Source organism: Onychostruthus taczanowskii, unplaced genomic scaffold (genome assembly GCF_017590055.1).
Source record: "Onychostruthus taczanowskii isolate IOZ18803 unplaced genomic scaffold, ASM1759005v1 scaffold20, whole genome shotgun sequence".
Classification (NCBI taxonomy): domain Eukaryota; kingdom Metazoa; phylum Chordata; class Aves; order Passeriformes; family Passeridae; genus Onychostruthus; species Onychostruthus taczanowskii.
The window spans coordinates 9,478,476-9,491,526 of record NW_024499240.1 but is presented as its reverse complement, the minus strand read 5'-3'; the positions used below and the strand labels follow the sequence as shown (position 1 = coordinate 9,491,526).

At 39.0% G+C, this 13,051-nt stretch overlaps 1 protein-coding gene across 7 annotated transcripts in view; it reads right to left on the bottom strand.

Annotated features, from left to right (window-relative positions):
* Positions 1 to 13,051, bottom strand: part of PARD3B (par-3 family cell polarity regulator beta) — a 394,903-nt gene that overhangs the window by 192,506 nt on the left and 189,346 nt on the right. For all 7 annotated transcript variants that reach the window (XM_041403270.1, XM_041403272.1, XM_041403271.1 and 4 more), the window contains one exon: positions 3,237 to 3,422. In XM_041403270.1, coding sequence (XP_041259204.1) covers positions 3,237 to 3,422 — 186 coding nt within the window. The remainder of the gene's footprint in view (positions 1 to 3,236; positions 3,423 to 13,051) is intronic.

Sequence of the window (13,051 nt, the reverse complement as noted above, 5' to 3'; positions counted from 1 at the left end):
TTCACAGCCATTCACAAGACTCCCACTATTTACAGTAGAGGGGGAAGATATAATGCCATGATCTTCAGGGACTTATCTTTTTAATCAAGGCAAAATAAGCTATTTCCCTTATCACACTGATGACATTTCTGTCAGAAATGCCCTAATGGCAATTATTGGAATTATCCAATTTCCCCATCCATTGCACACAACGAGCAATGTTTATTGCAGCACTCAGAAGGACCAAGGACATTTGAGCCACACCATTTTCATTTCAACAAATGCATACATAGAAAATATCACATTATTTCTTGTAATGGCTCTGTTCCATTTCAGCTGCAGTGGACTGCAAGTACCTGATCCTTGGGAATGCATTTTATGTGAAAAGCCAAGATGTCTCGAGGTGAACAAGGCTGAAACCCCCAAAGTTAGGTGGAATAACGATGCATTTAAACTCAGTCAAATGCTTGTTTTTTCACATGAAAGGCTCTGCATAAGTAAAAATAGCAAGTATTCCAGTAACCTCTTTATCTTAGGGATGTTAAAAAATGGATACCTCAAAATTACAAAAGGTTAAGAAAGGACATAATGGTTAAATCAGCAAAAGCAATTGGTTTTCCTCCTGCAGGATAGTGTGTTAGAATATAAACCTGGAACTTCTAAGGCGTTTTTATTTTGTTTGATTTTGTAGGCAGAGCATTAAGGATGACTGAGTCTTACTGCAGCAGATATGATGCTACATGCATTGACATCTTCTAAAACCTTTAGTTAGGACAAAAGAAAAATCATAAAGGATAGAATTAAATACTTATGTTTTCAATTATGATTTTTAAAATGTGCCCTACTACACTTTGCAATGCCACTAACACATTAGAGCTAGATTAATGTGTTAATATATCAAAAAAATGAAAAATATTAGCCTCTCTTCGGACCTTGGATAAAGCCAATAACAAGTAATGGTAACCAAAAAGGATGGTCTGCATCTCACAGTCTACTCTTCTTTCTAAGAAACACATGGGTAAAAGAAATGTACTGTCTCAAAACCTTTATACAGCATTAGAAGGATTGAGCAATTATTCTATCAGTGAAACAAATGTGTTGAAATTCTGTGTATTACATTTCTTCTTCTGAGGACAAGCAGTGACTATATAGACAAAGGGATAAAGTTCATATTTCTATTAGCATGATACACCAATATCGAAAAAAAAATTAAATTCTAAATGCAGAAGTGATAAATAGTGAAAAAATTCTTATGTCAATGAGATTAAGATTTCCGCCTGTGACAGTTTCCCAAGAAAGTACTGTACACTGAAAAGCAAATGCACATGTCTTAATCCATAATAATCCATTTCAGAGAATACCAATGAATAGCATGGGAAAATGCTCTGGACAACTACCAGCTGGAAAGAAAGGATTTTTATTTCAAAACTTGCTCCAAGAAGAGATTTAAAATAAGGACAATAGGACGACATCTTTAAATATTTATGCACAAATATGTGCACACTTTTTAACATGATACAAGAAATTTTATTAATACTCACTGATTAGGTTATGTTCTATGTAAAGGTCATTAGACAGAAGAAAGCCAGCTGTTCTCCATGCATTACACAACAGTAGACTGAGTCTTAAAACACTGCCAAAATGACTGCATTCTGTGAGCACAGGACAGAGTCTCTGAACAGTGCTGGTTGAAGCCAGAACCTCAGCTAATATCTCATTTGCTCTGGAGCCTACATTCAGATCCATTACCACAACACAGGCCTAATTGCTGGAAGGGTTATAATGAGGTGGAATGAAGAACTGGTCACAGGACTAGAGGCCATCACAAGACAAAATAATCTCTCAGTCATGGTGCCTGTTCACTCAGGGGTGAGCATGGAAGTCCTACTTTAGTAGTCTGCAGACATCTCAAACCAAAATTAACTGCTCTGAAATGAGTCGCTGTGGGGGAATAGAGAGTAGCAAACACACAGAGAAAAGGTTGTCTTATAGGTCTGTGATGTGACAAGTCATGCAGCCAGACCACTAATATGAAATACGGCTCCACATCTTGGCTATTCAAAACAAGGAGTTTATCCACGGCAGTGCACTGTTGCTTCGACTGGTGTGGACACGGAGCTGGGAAAACAAAGAGGGCAGCCTCATTTCCACAGTAAAATAAGTTGTACTCTGCAGGAGACATGCACATGAATTGAGTTTATCCAGCCCTAATTTGGCCAAATGTGTGTTAACTCCGTTCTTGCGTAATCCAATCAGATGAAGATCCAAGCTTTGAAATAACTGTGAGACTAGGAAAGGTAAATAAAAGAAGCAAGGAACTATTAAACATTCTTATGAAAACTAAAACCTTGATTATTGCTATTTACTAGCTGCTGTAAATAGATGATTGAATTTTTAATGCTGTGAATTGTCTTACTCAGCAGGCTGATGTCAGTAGAGCAATTTACATAACACTGAATTAAAAGGTATTTTTACAGAAGAGAGAACTGCAAGGAATCTCTGAGATAAAAGACAAAATTACATTATGGTTCTACAGGTGTTAAACATACTAGCTCAGCAAGATTAAGTAATGTGCTTCCAATTCATACAAGTTACATTTTCCAAGTTTTATTTGCGGCAAAAAAATGCAGTCAACAGATTTCCTAAAGATTAGACAATAACTCAAATACTTTTTAAAAATAAAATATACAACAGTCCTTCTACAGTGCTCAGAAGGAACAGAACAACTCAAAATACTGTCATTTACCAATTTAATATTACCAATTCAATCCACCTCAGGAAAAACTGATAACTTCTGCACAACTGATGTCAAGCTCTGCCAAGACACATTTTTAATACAGTGATAAAAATATTCTGAATTAAAAAAAAGCAAAAAATTATGAGAGTTTTTATTTACTGGCACAGTTGTAGGTATCAACTTCTCTGTCACTGAGCCAATCAAACTCTTTTTGTAGGCTGTGGGGAGGCTGGAAGGCATCCTCTGCTCATACCTACCCTTATCCTTTTTCCCCTTCCCATTTCCTGCAGGAAACAAATGTTCCCTAAGGTTTGCACCAATTCATTTTCACTTTGTCAGACTTTGTTGTTTCCCACACAACCCCAGAAACCGCGAGACAAAATGTTAGATTTGTAATTCGCCCAAAGGAATGAGTGACAAAGGTATTTGTATCTAGAATGCCTCTCAAGTGAGATTCGGCTCTCAGCATAGAAATGACAGTATTCTAACACATTCAGCTCCTGATGTGCTTCTTCCATACCTTAAAAGCAGCACCTCCGTGAATAACTGATTTGATGAAAATCCCAAGATCAGCTCCTGTCTCCCGGGATTTGTTGCCTTTCAAGCTCACACCAAGTCCAGCAGAGCCAGAATCATTCAGAGGAATCTCAAAGGTCAGCTGTTCTGTGGTTTCTGGAGTAAAAATACTACAGTTTGGCTCTCCTTTCTGTAGGAGAAAACAAGCATGAAAATAGGGGTGATAAGTCGGCATGAGTGGTGTCCACAGAATTGTACAATAAGAAATAGTCTTCTTTTCCACAAAATAGCTCATAATCAACAGTGCATTTAGCTGACATTTTATCACAAGATCTGGCTTAAAATGTTATTTTTAATGATACCTGGGAATATGCTTAAATAAAAGGTAAAACCGCTTAGTTCCACACGATATAAAACTAACGTTGCAGCAGAATGTAGAAAAGACGCTTATACACAGCTGCATTAAAAATGTAAGCCATAAAAATCTCAACATCTTTACATGCAGCTCACAAACTACAATGACAGTTATACTGTTAAATCCCATTCCCCTTTGAAAATTGAGTTTCATCCTTAAAAAATTATCCTTCCCTTAAACCTGTCTGCAGAGCAAAGCTGGTGTAACAAAAGCAAAGGTGAAAATTGAAAGCACAGTAACTTATTTTGCACTAACTCCCTTAGTATATACTTTGATTCCATAGAGGTTTGATTGCTCCTTTTTCTTTCTGGTACAGGTTAATCCCAAGATTTTCTCTAGATTAGACAGCTGTTTACAAGACTGTCAAGTCAAGCATACACAGCTATGGAAGATCAGAAAGAACTTTCTTTTACTGTACACTGTATCTGCAGTTTTGTAGGGCTGTCTGTTGCTGGGCAGAAGGGAAGGGGGTGTGGTTGTCTTTTTAAAAGCAGGTTAGAATAATAAAATTAAATAAAATCAAAGTTTTGCCTGAAATATTTACCTCAAAAATAAAACAAGGACAAGGAGACCTATTATGGAATGAAGTGTGAAGTGTTCATGGCAAGTGTTAGTGCAGAATGTGATGCAACACATTCAGTTTCATTCCATTTTTCCTTCTCCATGTAACTCTAAACCAATTCATAAGCTTTTGTTTCTTGTCATTTGGACATTTTCTATTCTTTGAAACAGTAGTATTGAAAAATTAACAGGAAAAAAAAAACTATGAAAAGGAAGCACACAGACAATTACAAGTTGAAAGATGACTGACTGCTGCTTCCAAGGGTGTCAAATTCTTACATTAAATTATCCAGTAGAGGCCATATGCAAAGAGTGCAGTAGCTGGGCCACTCCTCCTCTGCCCCAGTGAGAGATCACCTCCAGGATGTAAGCTGCAGCACAGACAGTATCAATGCAATTGGCAGCAAAGGTGCCAGCAGTACAGATGTTTCTTCAGCAGCTGGAATACACCTGTGCATTCAGCTATCACACTGTCTGATCAACAAAAGTATGACCCCAAAACTAAGAGCAGAAATTAATATCCGGAAGAAACAGTAACACCTAAGTATACTTGCATTTATTTCAGATACCCTTTCACTGATGAGGAGCAACCACTGGGTAGAGAGGAATCACATCAGCCAGAAAACTGACTATCAAACTCAATCCCAATATGCACCATGTTTAAATTTTTTCCTGGAATGTAACTATATGACATTAAAGCCAATACAGCTTGCCTAACTGCCAAATATAAAAATGACATAGCACCAATACTGACAATTGTCTTGATACCAGCCTTCATCTCCAGTACCAAAGTTACACATTTGTGCTTCTTTTTTTGCTCACCAGAAGTACAGAGTTCTCAGTTACACATCTGTCACCTTTATTTTTTAGCTTTGGATATGGACGTCCTGAATATAACTCTCCAAAACCTATAGATCTGTAACAACTGTGAGCAATACAGAATGATAACATGTAAACACTCCTCCTCTGACTTCAGAAACAGTGTAAGGGAAAAAAATCACTACTGGCTTCTGACATAACTATTTTGCGTTTAACTTTCTCAAGGTTTTAGAGAAAAGATTTTCTGCCAAATCTTTTTTTTTTTTTTCCAACTTGCACATATTCTTGTCAATTGATTCTGAACTCTCAGATCAGAACTCTACTCAACTGGCACATCCTGTCAAGAACTGGTCAGAAGCAATTCTTCTCAGGGTCTCAGATATGTGATGGCTCCTGCCTTTAGGACAGGACTTGGTATTACTTTCCTGTTCCCCTAGGCAAGCAGCTCCTGTGTGTTTCTGCTCTCCTTCCACTTTAATCTGTGACATCTGCACTAGACTTGCCCCATCTCTATGTCAATACTGTGGCTGTGTCTTTGCCCATATCCTGAGAAAGGCAGTGAGGGGGCTGTTAGCACAGGACATAAAGCTCCCAGTGCTCCTGCCTGTCTTAACCAGAGCAGTCACAAACTGCTTTATAGCACTACCTCATTACAAACTAGGACTTCATATAAAGCTGAATTTGGTCAACCAACAGAGCTATTCAGTGTCCTCTATTTCCCAACTTCCTCTAACATAATTATGTTGTGCACTAGCACTCGTTAAGTAACCTACACATCACTCCATGCATGCCCAGATGCGTTCAGCAGGACTCCAGACAAGTACAGCAAGCTTTTGTCAGTATTTATTTTCCTATGTTTTCCTTAGTACTTAAATTGGACTCTTTAACATTTGTCAACCATTTGCCTTGCTACAGTTTTCTATGAAATAGATCACTTAATCATATCAAAATATCACTAAATTTAATGTAAGCTGTTTTTACCTATAACTGGAGAACTCTCTAATATTTTTTTAAATCCTCAAGTTTCTTGTTCAACACAGTTCAATCATCCCAATCATCTCTCCTTTTCATTATTTATATTCAGCTTTATCCAACGATTCAGCAAAAGCTGATTTTAAAATAATGTTGAGCTTTGTCTAATAGTACTACCAAAAATTTGTTACCCTTGATAGAGGCTGAAAGTCAATTCAAAGATTTCACAGGGATAGGTGAGAGGAAAGGAGATGCATATCTACAAGTCAGTGATTAATTCACTGTAAGGAAAGTAAGCTCTATCTTTACTTCCTTAAAATGTTCCTCAGCTAGTCATTGTACAGCATCTGATAGTAAATGCCCAGTAGTAAGTCTACAACATGAAGACTCTGTGAAAATTTTATTTGTTGGAGGATGTGAGAAGCAGCAGAAAGGAGGAAAACCAGAGGAGAAAAAAAGGGATGAACAAAACCTAGAAGCTTGATTTCATCCTATGCTTTCTAAATGTTTTCAAATAATTATCCTGATCATAATGCTCTTCCCAAGCAATACCTTTTCACTGACGACAAAAAGAGCTCCAGCCATCCTTAAGTTAACAGCTCATCAATTAACTGCTTCATTTGGGCAACTAATTTAATGAATGATGGCCTCTGTTCCTAGAATACACAGGCATGAATATTAAATGCTGACAGTGACTCACAGAGCTGAATTCCTACTGCTTCTATTTCCCTGACTTTGCTAAAACATTACCCCAAGACATTAATACTTTACAATATAGCAACCACCATCAGCTGAATTATGGTCTGGTAAAGAAAACCCTCTCCAATGCACTAAACCCTGAATGCTATTAGAAACACTTCTTACCTCAAGATGATCCTAGAATCTGAACTCACTCAAACACAATGAATGAAATGAGCTGCAACACAAATATATTTCTAGCCTGGAAAAAACGTATAGCTTTATGTTATAAATTACCCAGTCAACAACCACATAATGTATTTTCCATAATAAATGTATCATACCCTAGCAGTTCAGGAATTAAATGATAGTATACCACTGAAGCTATTCCCTACAGCCGACATAGAAAGTAACTCAATTGTAGCAGGAGAAACAAAGAAATCTTCACATAAATTGAAGTCCAACATAACTAAGTGGTGATCCCTCCGAATGGTTAGAGCTTTGAGAAGGCCTGGCCTACAGACTCTGGGACTTTCACACATTTCCAGAGTGGGTAAGGTTGGAAGGGAGAACAGTGGGTCATCAGGCCCAATGCCCCTGCACAAGCAAGGTCATCCTGGAGTACATAGCACAGGGCTGTGTCCAGGTGGTTCTTCTCCAGTGAGGGAGACTCCACAACCTTGAGCTCTGCAGCCTTTCCTCGTAATAGAGATGCTCCAGTTCCTTGATCCTCTTTGTTGCCATCCTCTGGCCTGGCTCCAGATGTGCCTCACCAGGGCTGAGCAGCGGGGCAGGATCACCTCTCTCAACCTGCTGGCAATGCTCTTCCTGATGCACCCCAGGATCCCATTGGCCTTCTTGGCCACAGGGGCTCACTGATGGCTCAGGAACAGCTCATTGTCCACCAGGACCCCTGGGTCCTTTCCCACAGAGCTGCTCCAGCAGGCAAGCCCCAGCCTGTGCTGGTGTGTGGGGCTTTTCTTCCCAGACGTGGGACCCTGCACTCACCTTTATTGAATTCCAGAAGGCTCCTCCCTGCCCATCTCTCCACACTGTCAGGGTCCTTCTGAAGGGCTGCACAGAACTTGGGGGAATCAGCCACTCCTCCCAGTGAACCTGCTGAGGAGGCATCTGCCCCTTCATCCAAGTCACTGATGAATAATGGGGCCAGTATTGAACCTTGGGGGACACCAAGGCATCCAACAAGACCCTGTGCCACTGTTCAGCCAGTTCTCAATACACCTCACTGTCCCCTCACCCTGTCCACCCTTCCTGAGCTGGCCTGTGAGGATGTGGTGAGAGACAGTGCTGACAGCCTTGCTGAAGTCGAGGTAGACAATGTCCCTCATCCATCCAGGTTCTTGATTCATTGTAAAAGGCAATCAGGTTAGTCATGCATGATTTACCATTAGTGAATCCATGCTGGCTACTCCTGATTACCTTCTTGTCATCCACGTCCCTGAATCCTCCTTCTACCCTTTCCAAAGACTGGGGTGATATTTATTTTCTTCCAGTCCTTGGGCACCACTCCTGACCACCAAGACGTTTAAAAGATGATTGTGAATGGCCTCCGCAACTCCTTCAGCACTCATGGATGCATTGCATCAGGGCTTATGGGCTTTTGGATGTCAGGTTTGCCTAGGTGTTCTCTAACCCAATCCTTCTTGACCAAGGGAAATTCTTTCCAGCGTTCCTTTACCCTTGTCTCCCAGGTCAGAGAATCCCAAGGGCTAGCCTTGTCAATGAAGACTGATGCAAAAAAGGTGTTTGGTAAATCTGCCTTCTCTGCATCCCCTGTTACCAGGCTCCCTGTTATGTTTTGTAATGGCCCCACATTATCCTTGGTTTTCCTTTTGTTATGGACGTATTGGAAGAAACCCTTCTTGTTGTCCTTGACATCCTTAGCCAGATTTAACTCCAGATGGGCTGTGGCCTTCCTTATCTTGTTTTTACTTACTCTGACAACCCCTCAATATTCATTCCAAGTGATCTGACCCTGTTTCCATCTCCTGTGTATTTCCTGCTTACGCTTGAGTAATGACAGGACTTCTCTGTTCATCCATGCAGGTCTCTTGTTCCCTTTGCCCAATTTCTTGCTCATTTCTTTCCTTTAAGAGGAGTACATTGAGACAGGAACACTCTAAAGTATTAATAAAATTTACTCAGCTGAGATACAGGTTGAAGTTAAAAACAAAACAAGCACTCACAACCAAAATACTCCAACACAAAACTAAAAAACAACCCGACACTTCAAGAGTCAGTCTCCACTGTTTATTTTGTCCTTGCTGGGCAGGTCCTTCCTTCAGCTTTGCTAAATCTTAGCCGTCAGCTTTCAATAGCATCTACAGCTGCAACAAGCTCTGAACAGCCCCCTCCTGACAAGCACATCTCTGCAGCCTAGTGATGTTTGTTCTCTAATATTTATAGTAGTCTGCCAGCCACAGCTCCTGCTCAAAGCTCCCTCCTGGTTGCACCATCCCCACACTAGGCAACTCCCCACCTCTCTCTTTGTCTACCCCAATTGCTTGGGGAAGACAAAGATCTCCTCCCTCTTTCCTGAACCAGAAGACAACAGACAGAAATTGTCTAAGAGGAAATCTTTTCACTTGCTGTCCAGATTTGGTGGTTAAACAGAACGGAGCAAACAACCAAACAGGTACTATCCCTCTCAAGGGAAATCAGGACAGGAATGTTTTAATCTACCAATATACCTGCATGCACCTTCAGTAAAATCAATTCTGACATTTACCAAATCACCAGAAACCAGACAGAAAAGTTCAGAGTAGAGTTTATATGAAGGTGAGAGAATAGTTTGCTAGATATGAAAGCAGAAAGCCCTAATAACACAGTACTAAATAATATTCAGCAAAGCAGACAGAAAACCTGTATCTAAGGGTCTCAGGATACATTTAATTAATCTTCTGCCAATGATTTTAATTTTTAGAAGCACATCTATACTCAGATATCTGATTTCTTAATTAAAATATTATAATAAAGGATTATTAAAAATAATCTAAAATTTTACTGGTCTCAACAATACATCCTCAGTACTTTAAAGATGACAGAGAATATACTTTTAGCCTTCTCCTACTCCCACAGTACACAACTGCCAAGTCACCAGAGCAGTACAATCAGAACTATAACCTCTGAGAAAAGTACTGCATATTTTATTCTTCCACTTTCTACTTTGTCCACAGTTATATCTACACAATATTGTGTCAATCCTCTGTCTACCATGGGACATCACTTTCAATTAGTCCTTTTATTTAATCTTACAATATCTGTTCTCATTGACCACAGCACTTTTAATCTGTGGATTTGTGATAACCTAATGCTAATCTCTTGCTGCAAAGGTTGTCTTATATATCCTTATTGTGTTTTTTGCCAAAAGAGAAGCTTACAAAAAAAAATTAGCTCTCACTCAGGCAGGAAGGAAATAGCATTTGTTTGACACAACAGGAGACCTTTCAGTACCTGTCTGGTGCCCTTGACCAACACACTAATATGGCCTCTCAATATGCTGACTGCCCCTTGCCTGGCTGCTCCTTTCTGATAAGAGATGTCAACTCCCTGGGGTGCCATTCAGAGCCGACAGCAAAAGGCAAAAGATCCAGGAGGGTTATTTTCAAAGGTTTATAAAGGAAATAAGACATTTGCATCCTTTTGCAATGACTTTCTGATAAAAATATTTACATTGTGGCACCACATTATTATTGGCAGAAAAGCCTGAAAAGAAGATCCTCCCTATTTGCATCATGGTCCATATTCTTTCCAAGCACTTAGCCACAATTAAGAAATACTTTGCTGACAGGTCAGTCATTCAGTCACTACAAAATATGCCCTGTATTTTGCAATAGACATATTGTAACACTCTTAAAAGTAATACTCAAAGGTAATACACCATTGTAATCTTGTCACAATCTAGTACATAACTGAAATCATTGCTGCATGTATTCATCTTTAGCATTTCTGACGTTTATATTGGCTTCTTTAAAATTATCTGTACTCCATACTACAATAAAAACTAAATGGCCACTAATGGCACACCCTGCTAAGACAAGAAAGGCAGTAGCAAATCCATGGAGATATATGATAGTGTGCTTGGATAATTTTAACTTTAACACAGTACACTACAAATTTGTGTCATGTTAGACAGAATGTGCCTGGTTTGAATTATATAGACTCTGGAATTATAGCTTCAAAACCTGACAAAACTAGACTCAGCTCATCATCCAAGGCAGATACAGTGCATTTCAGAAATGGAGATTCCTCAGTTTGCTTGACTTGTGTATTGAAGTACCCACCAAGGAAATGGTTGGCCCTTGCAAAAGTTTTGTATTTGTTGTTTGGAGTGCACTGCTCCTCAACATTAAAAAAATGCAGTTTCACTTAACCTTTTAAGCTGCATAACTGCAGGAAACAAGAGGGAGAAACAGTAACTATTCAGTTAAGGTCAGCCTCACTGTGAAAACACCCATTTTCAGCCCACGGATGGGGTAAGCCACGTGCTTACGCACCCTACTGAGCTGGAGCCTTATGCAGTTAATACCCCTTGGCACCCAGAGCCTACAATCTTATCGCACATGAAGATGGAAGGCTGCGTGGTATTTTCAGGGTGAATTTAAGGGTGCTGCTACTGTATCATACCAGAATTCATTCCAGGCACAGGTCACAACATGGTGATATCTAAATCCAACTATTTACTCATTTTAGTGCTTACTGTTTTATAGGTATGGTAAACAAAGCAATAAGCAGGATATAATTCTTTTATGTCTACTTCAAACACCACATATGTATGTTTTGCATTAAGTCAGCCCAGGAAAACTTTTTACTAAGTTCTTTATGTATTCTAAGACAAAGATTCTAGAAATGCTCATATGGTATACGGAATAGAACTGGTGACCCTTGTAAATGGCAAGGCACTACATTTGTTAGCAGGATTTAAAAATTGCCCAAATACTCTGGTTTTATTAAATGCAAATGCTGTAGACCTGGGTAAATGCAACTAAAACATATGAAAACTCAATTTCTGTTAAGACCAGATTTTATATGCCTCTATACTGATGTATATATACTTATGATTTCATACATTAAAGTGGGCTTCCAAATAATTTTGGGCAACCTCAGAGCTAAGATTTATATTATCAAGTAAGCAGTTTTCATTTCCCAGTGTTCTGAGGCAGGGTTCCTAAATCTAAGATTTTTGGGCAGTAATCCCATAACACATCTTATGAATATATTATCTCATAGTGCAAGTAAAATTATGTTTTTCTCTCCTTACTTGCATCCTCTCTAACTTATTCTTCACGAGCAGGCAGAGCACCATCAGAGGTTTTTGCAGGCAATGAAGATTATGACCAGGTCTTTCAGACCATCCTTTTAAGGTTCCTCATATTTGCTGGAATAGAGGAACAGTGGGCTCTGAAAGGCAAATCACTGCTGGATCATAGCACTCTGACGGGCCTGACAGAGAAAGCAACAGTAGACCAGCTGCAATAAAGTCTCAGTGGCCTCAAAAAGGCTGACAACTGCTATCACCTAGAAAAATCACATTTGCTGTGCTGGCACCCTTATGGGCACTTCACTGCATATGAGAGCTCAAAAAGCAACCACTTTTTGAAGGTGCACAGATTACCAAGCAATTTATTCCCCTTTGGTAAATTAGGGAGTTACACACAAACCCTGGATAAAGAGATACTTTTCAATGTGACAGGAAAAACTGTCACATTCCTTCTTAACACTGATCTCTTACTGACTTTTGTAAAGAGCACAATTAATCAACAAACCTCAAAGAAGAGTTCCCCGTAATCTAAGACATAATGAAATAGTAACCGTCTTCTGAAATACATAATGAAGCTGAAAGCCTTTGAGGGGCTGCAGTACACAATGTTTTGTCTTTAAAAATACATGTTTGTGTAGACACAACCTACACTTGCTTTTCAACTATTCCAGATGAAGAGAATAGGTCCAAAATGAAACTTTTCTTTAAAACCCCCAGGATATTAAAAAATCTACATAGTTTATAAATGAAGAAAGGTGCCATGTGCATTCACAATATCCTTGTCTTCATTACACGGAACACCTTCTTGTGTATACTAATAAAATTCAATATATACCTCTTTTTTTTCCTATCCAATTCATCTCTCTCTTAGAACAGAGGTAACACAATAGTGAAATAGTACTTGCTGGAATCATTTTCTAACTGAAATTATTTGTCCATTTCTGGATAATTGAGCACTAGAATAATGGTTTTGAACTACAAAAACAGGTGCAGAAATGGTTAAGTCTAGGTTGTAATTTCACCTATTATTTCCTGCACATAAAAAGTAAAGCAACAATTAAAAGGAAGTAATAGAAATTAAACTTTGAATATT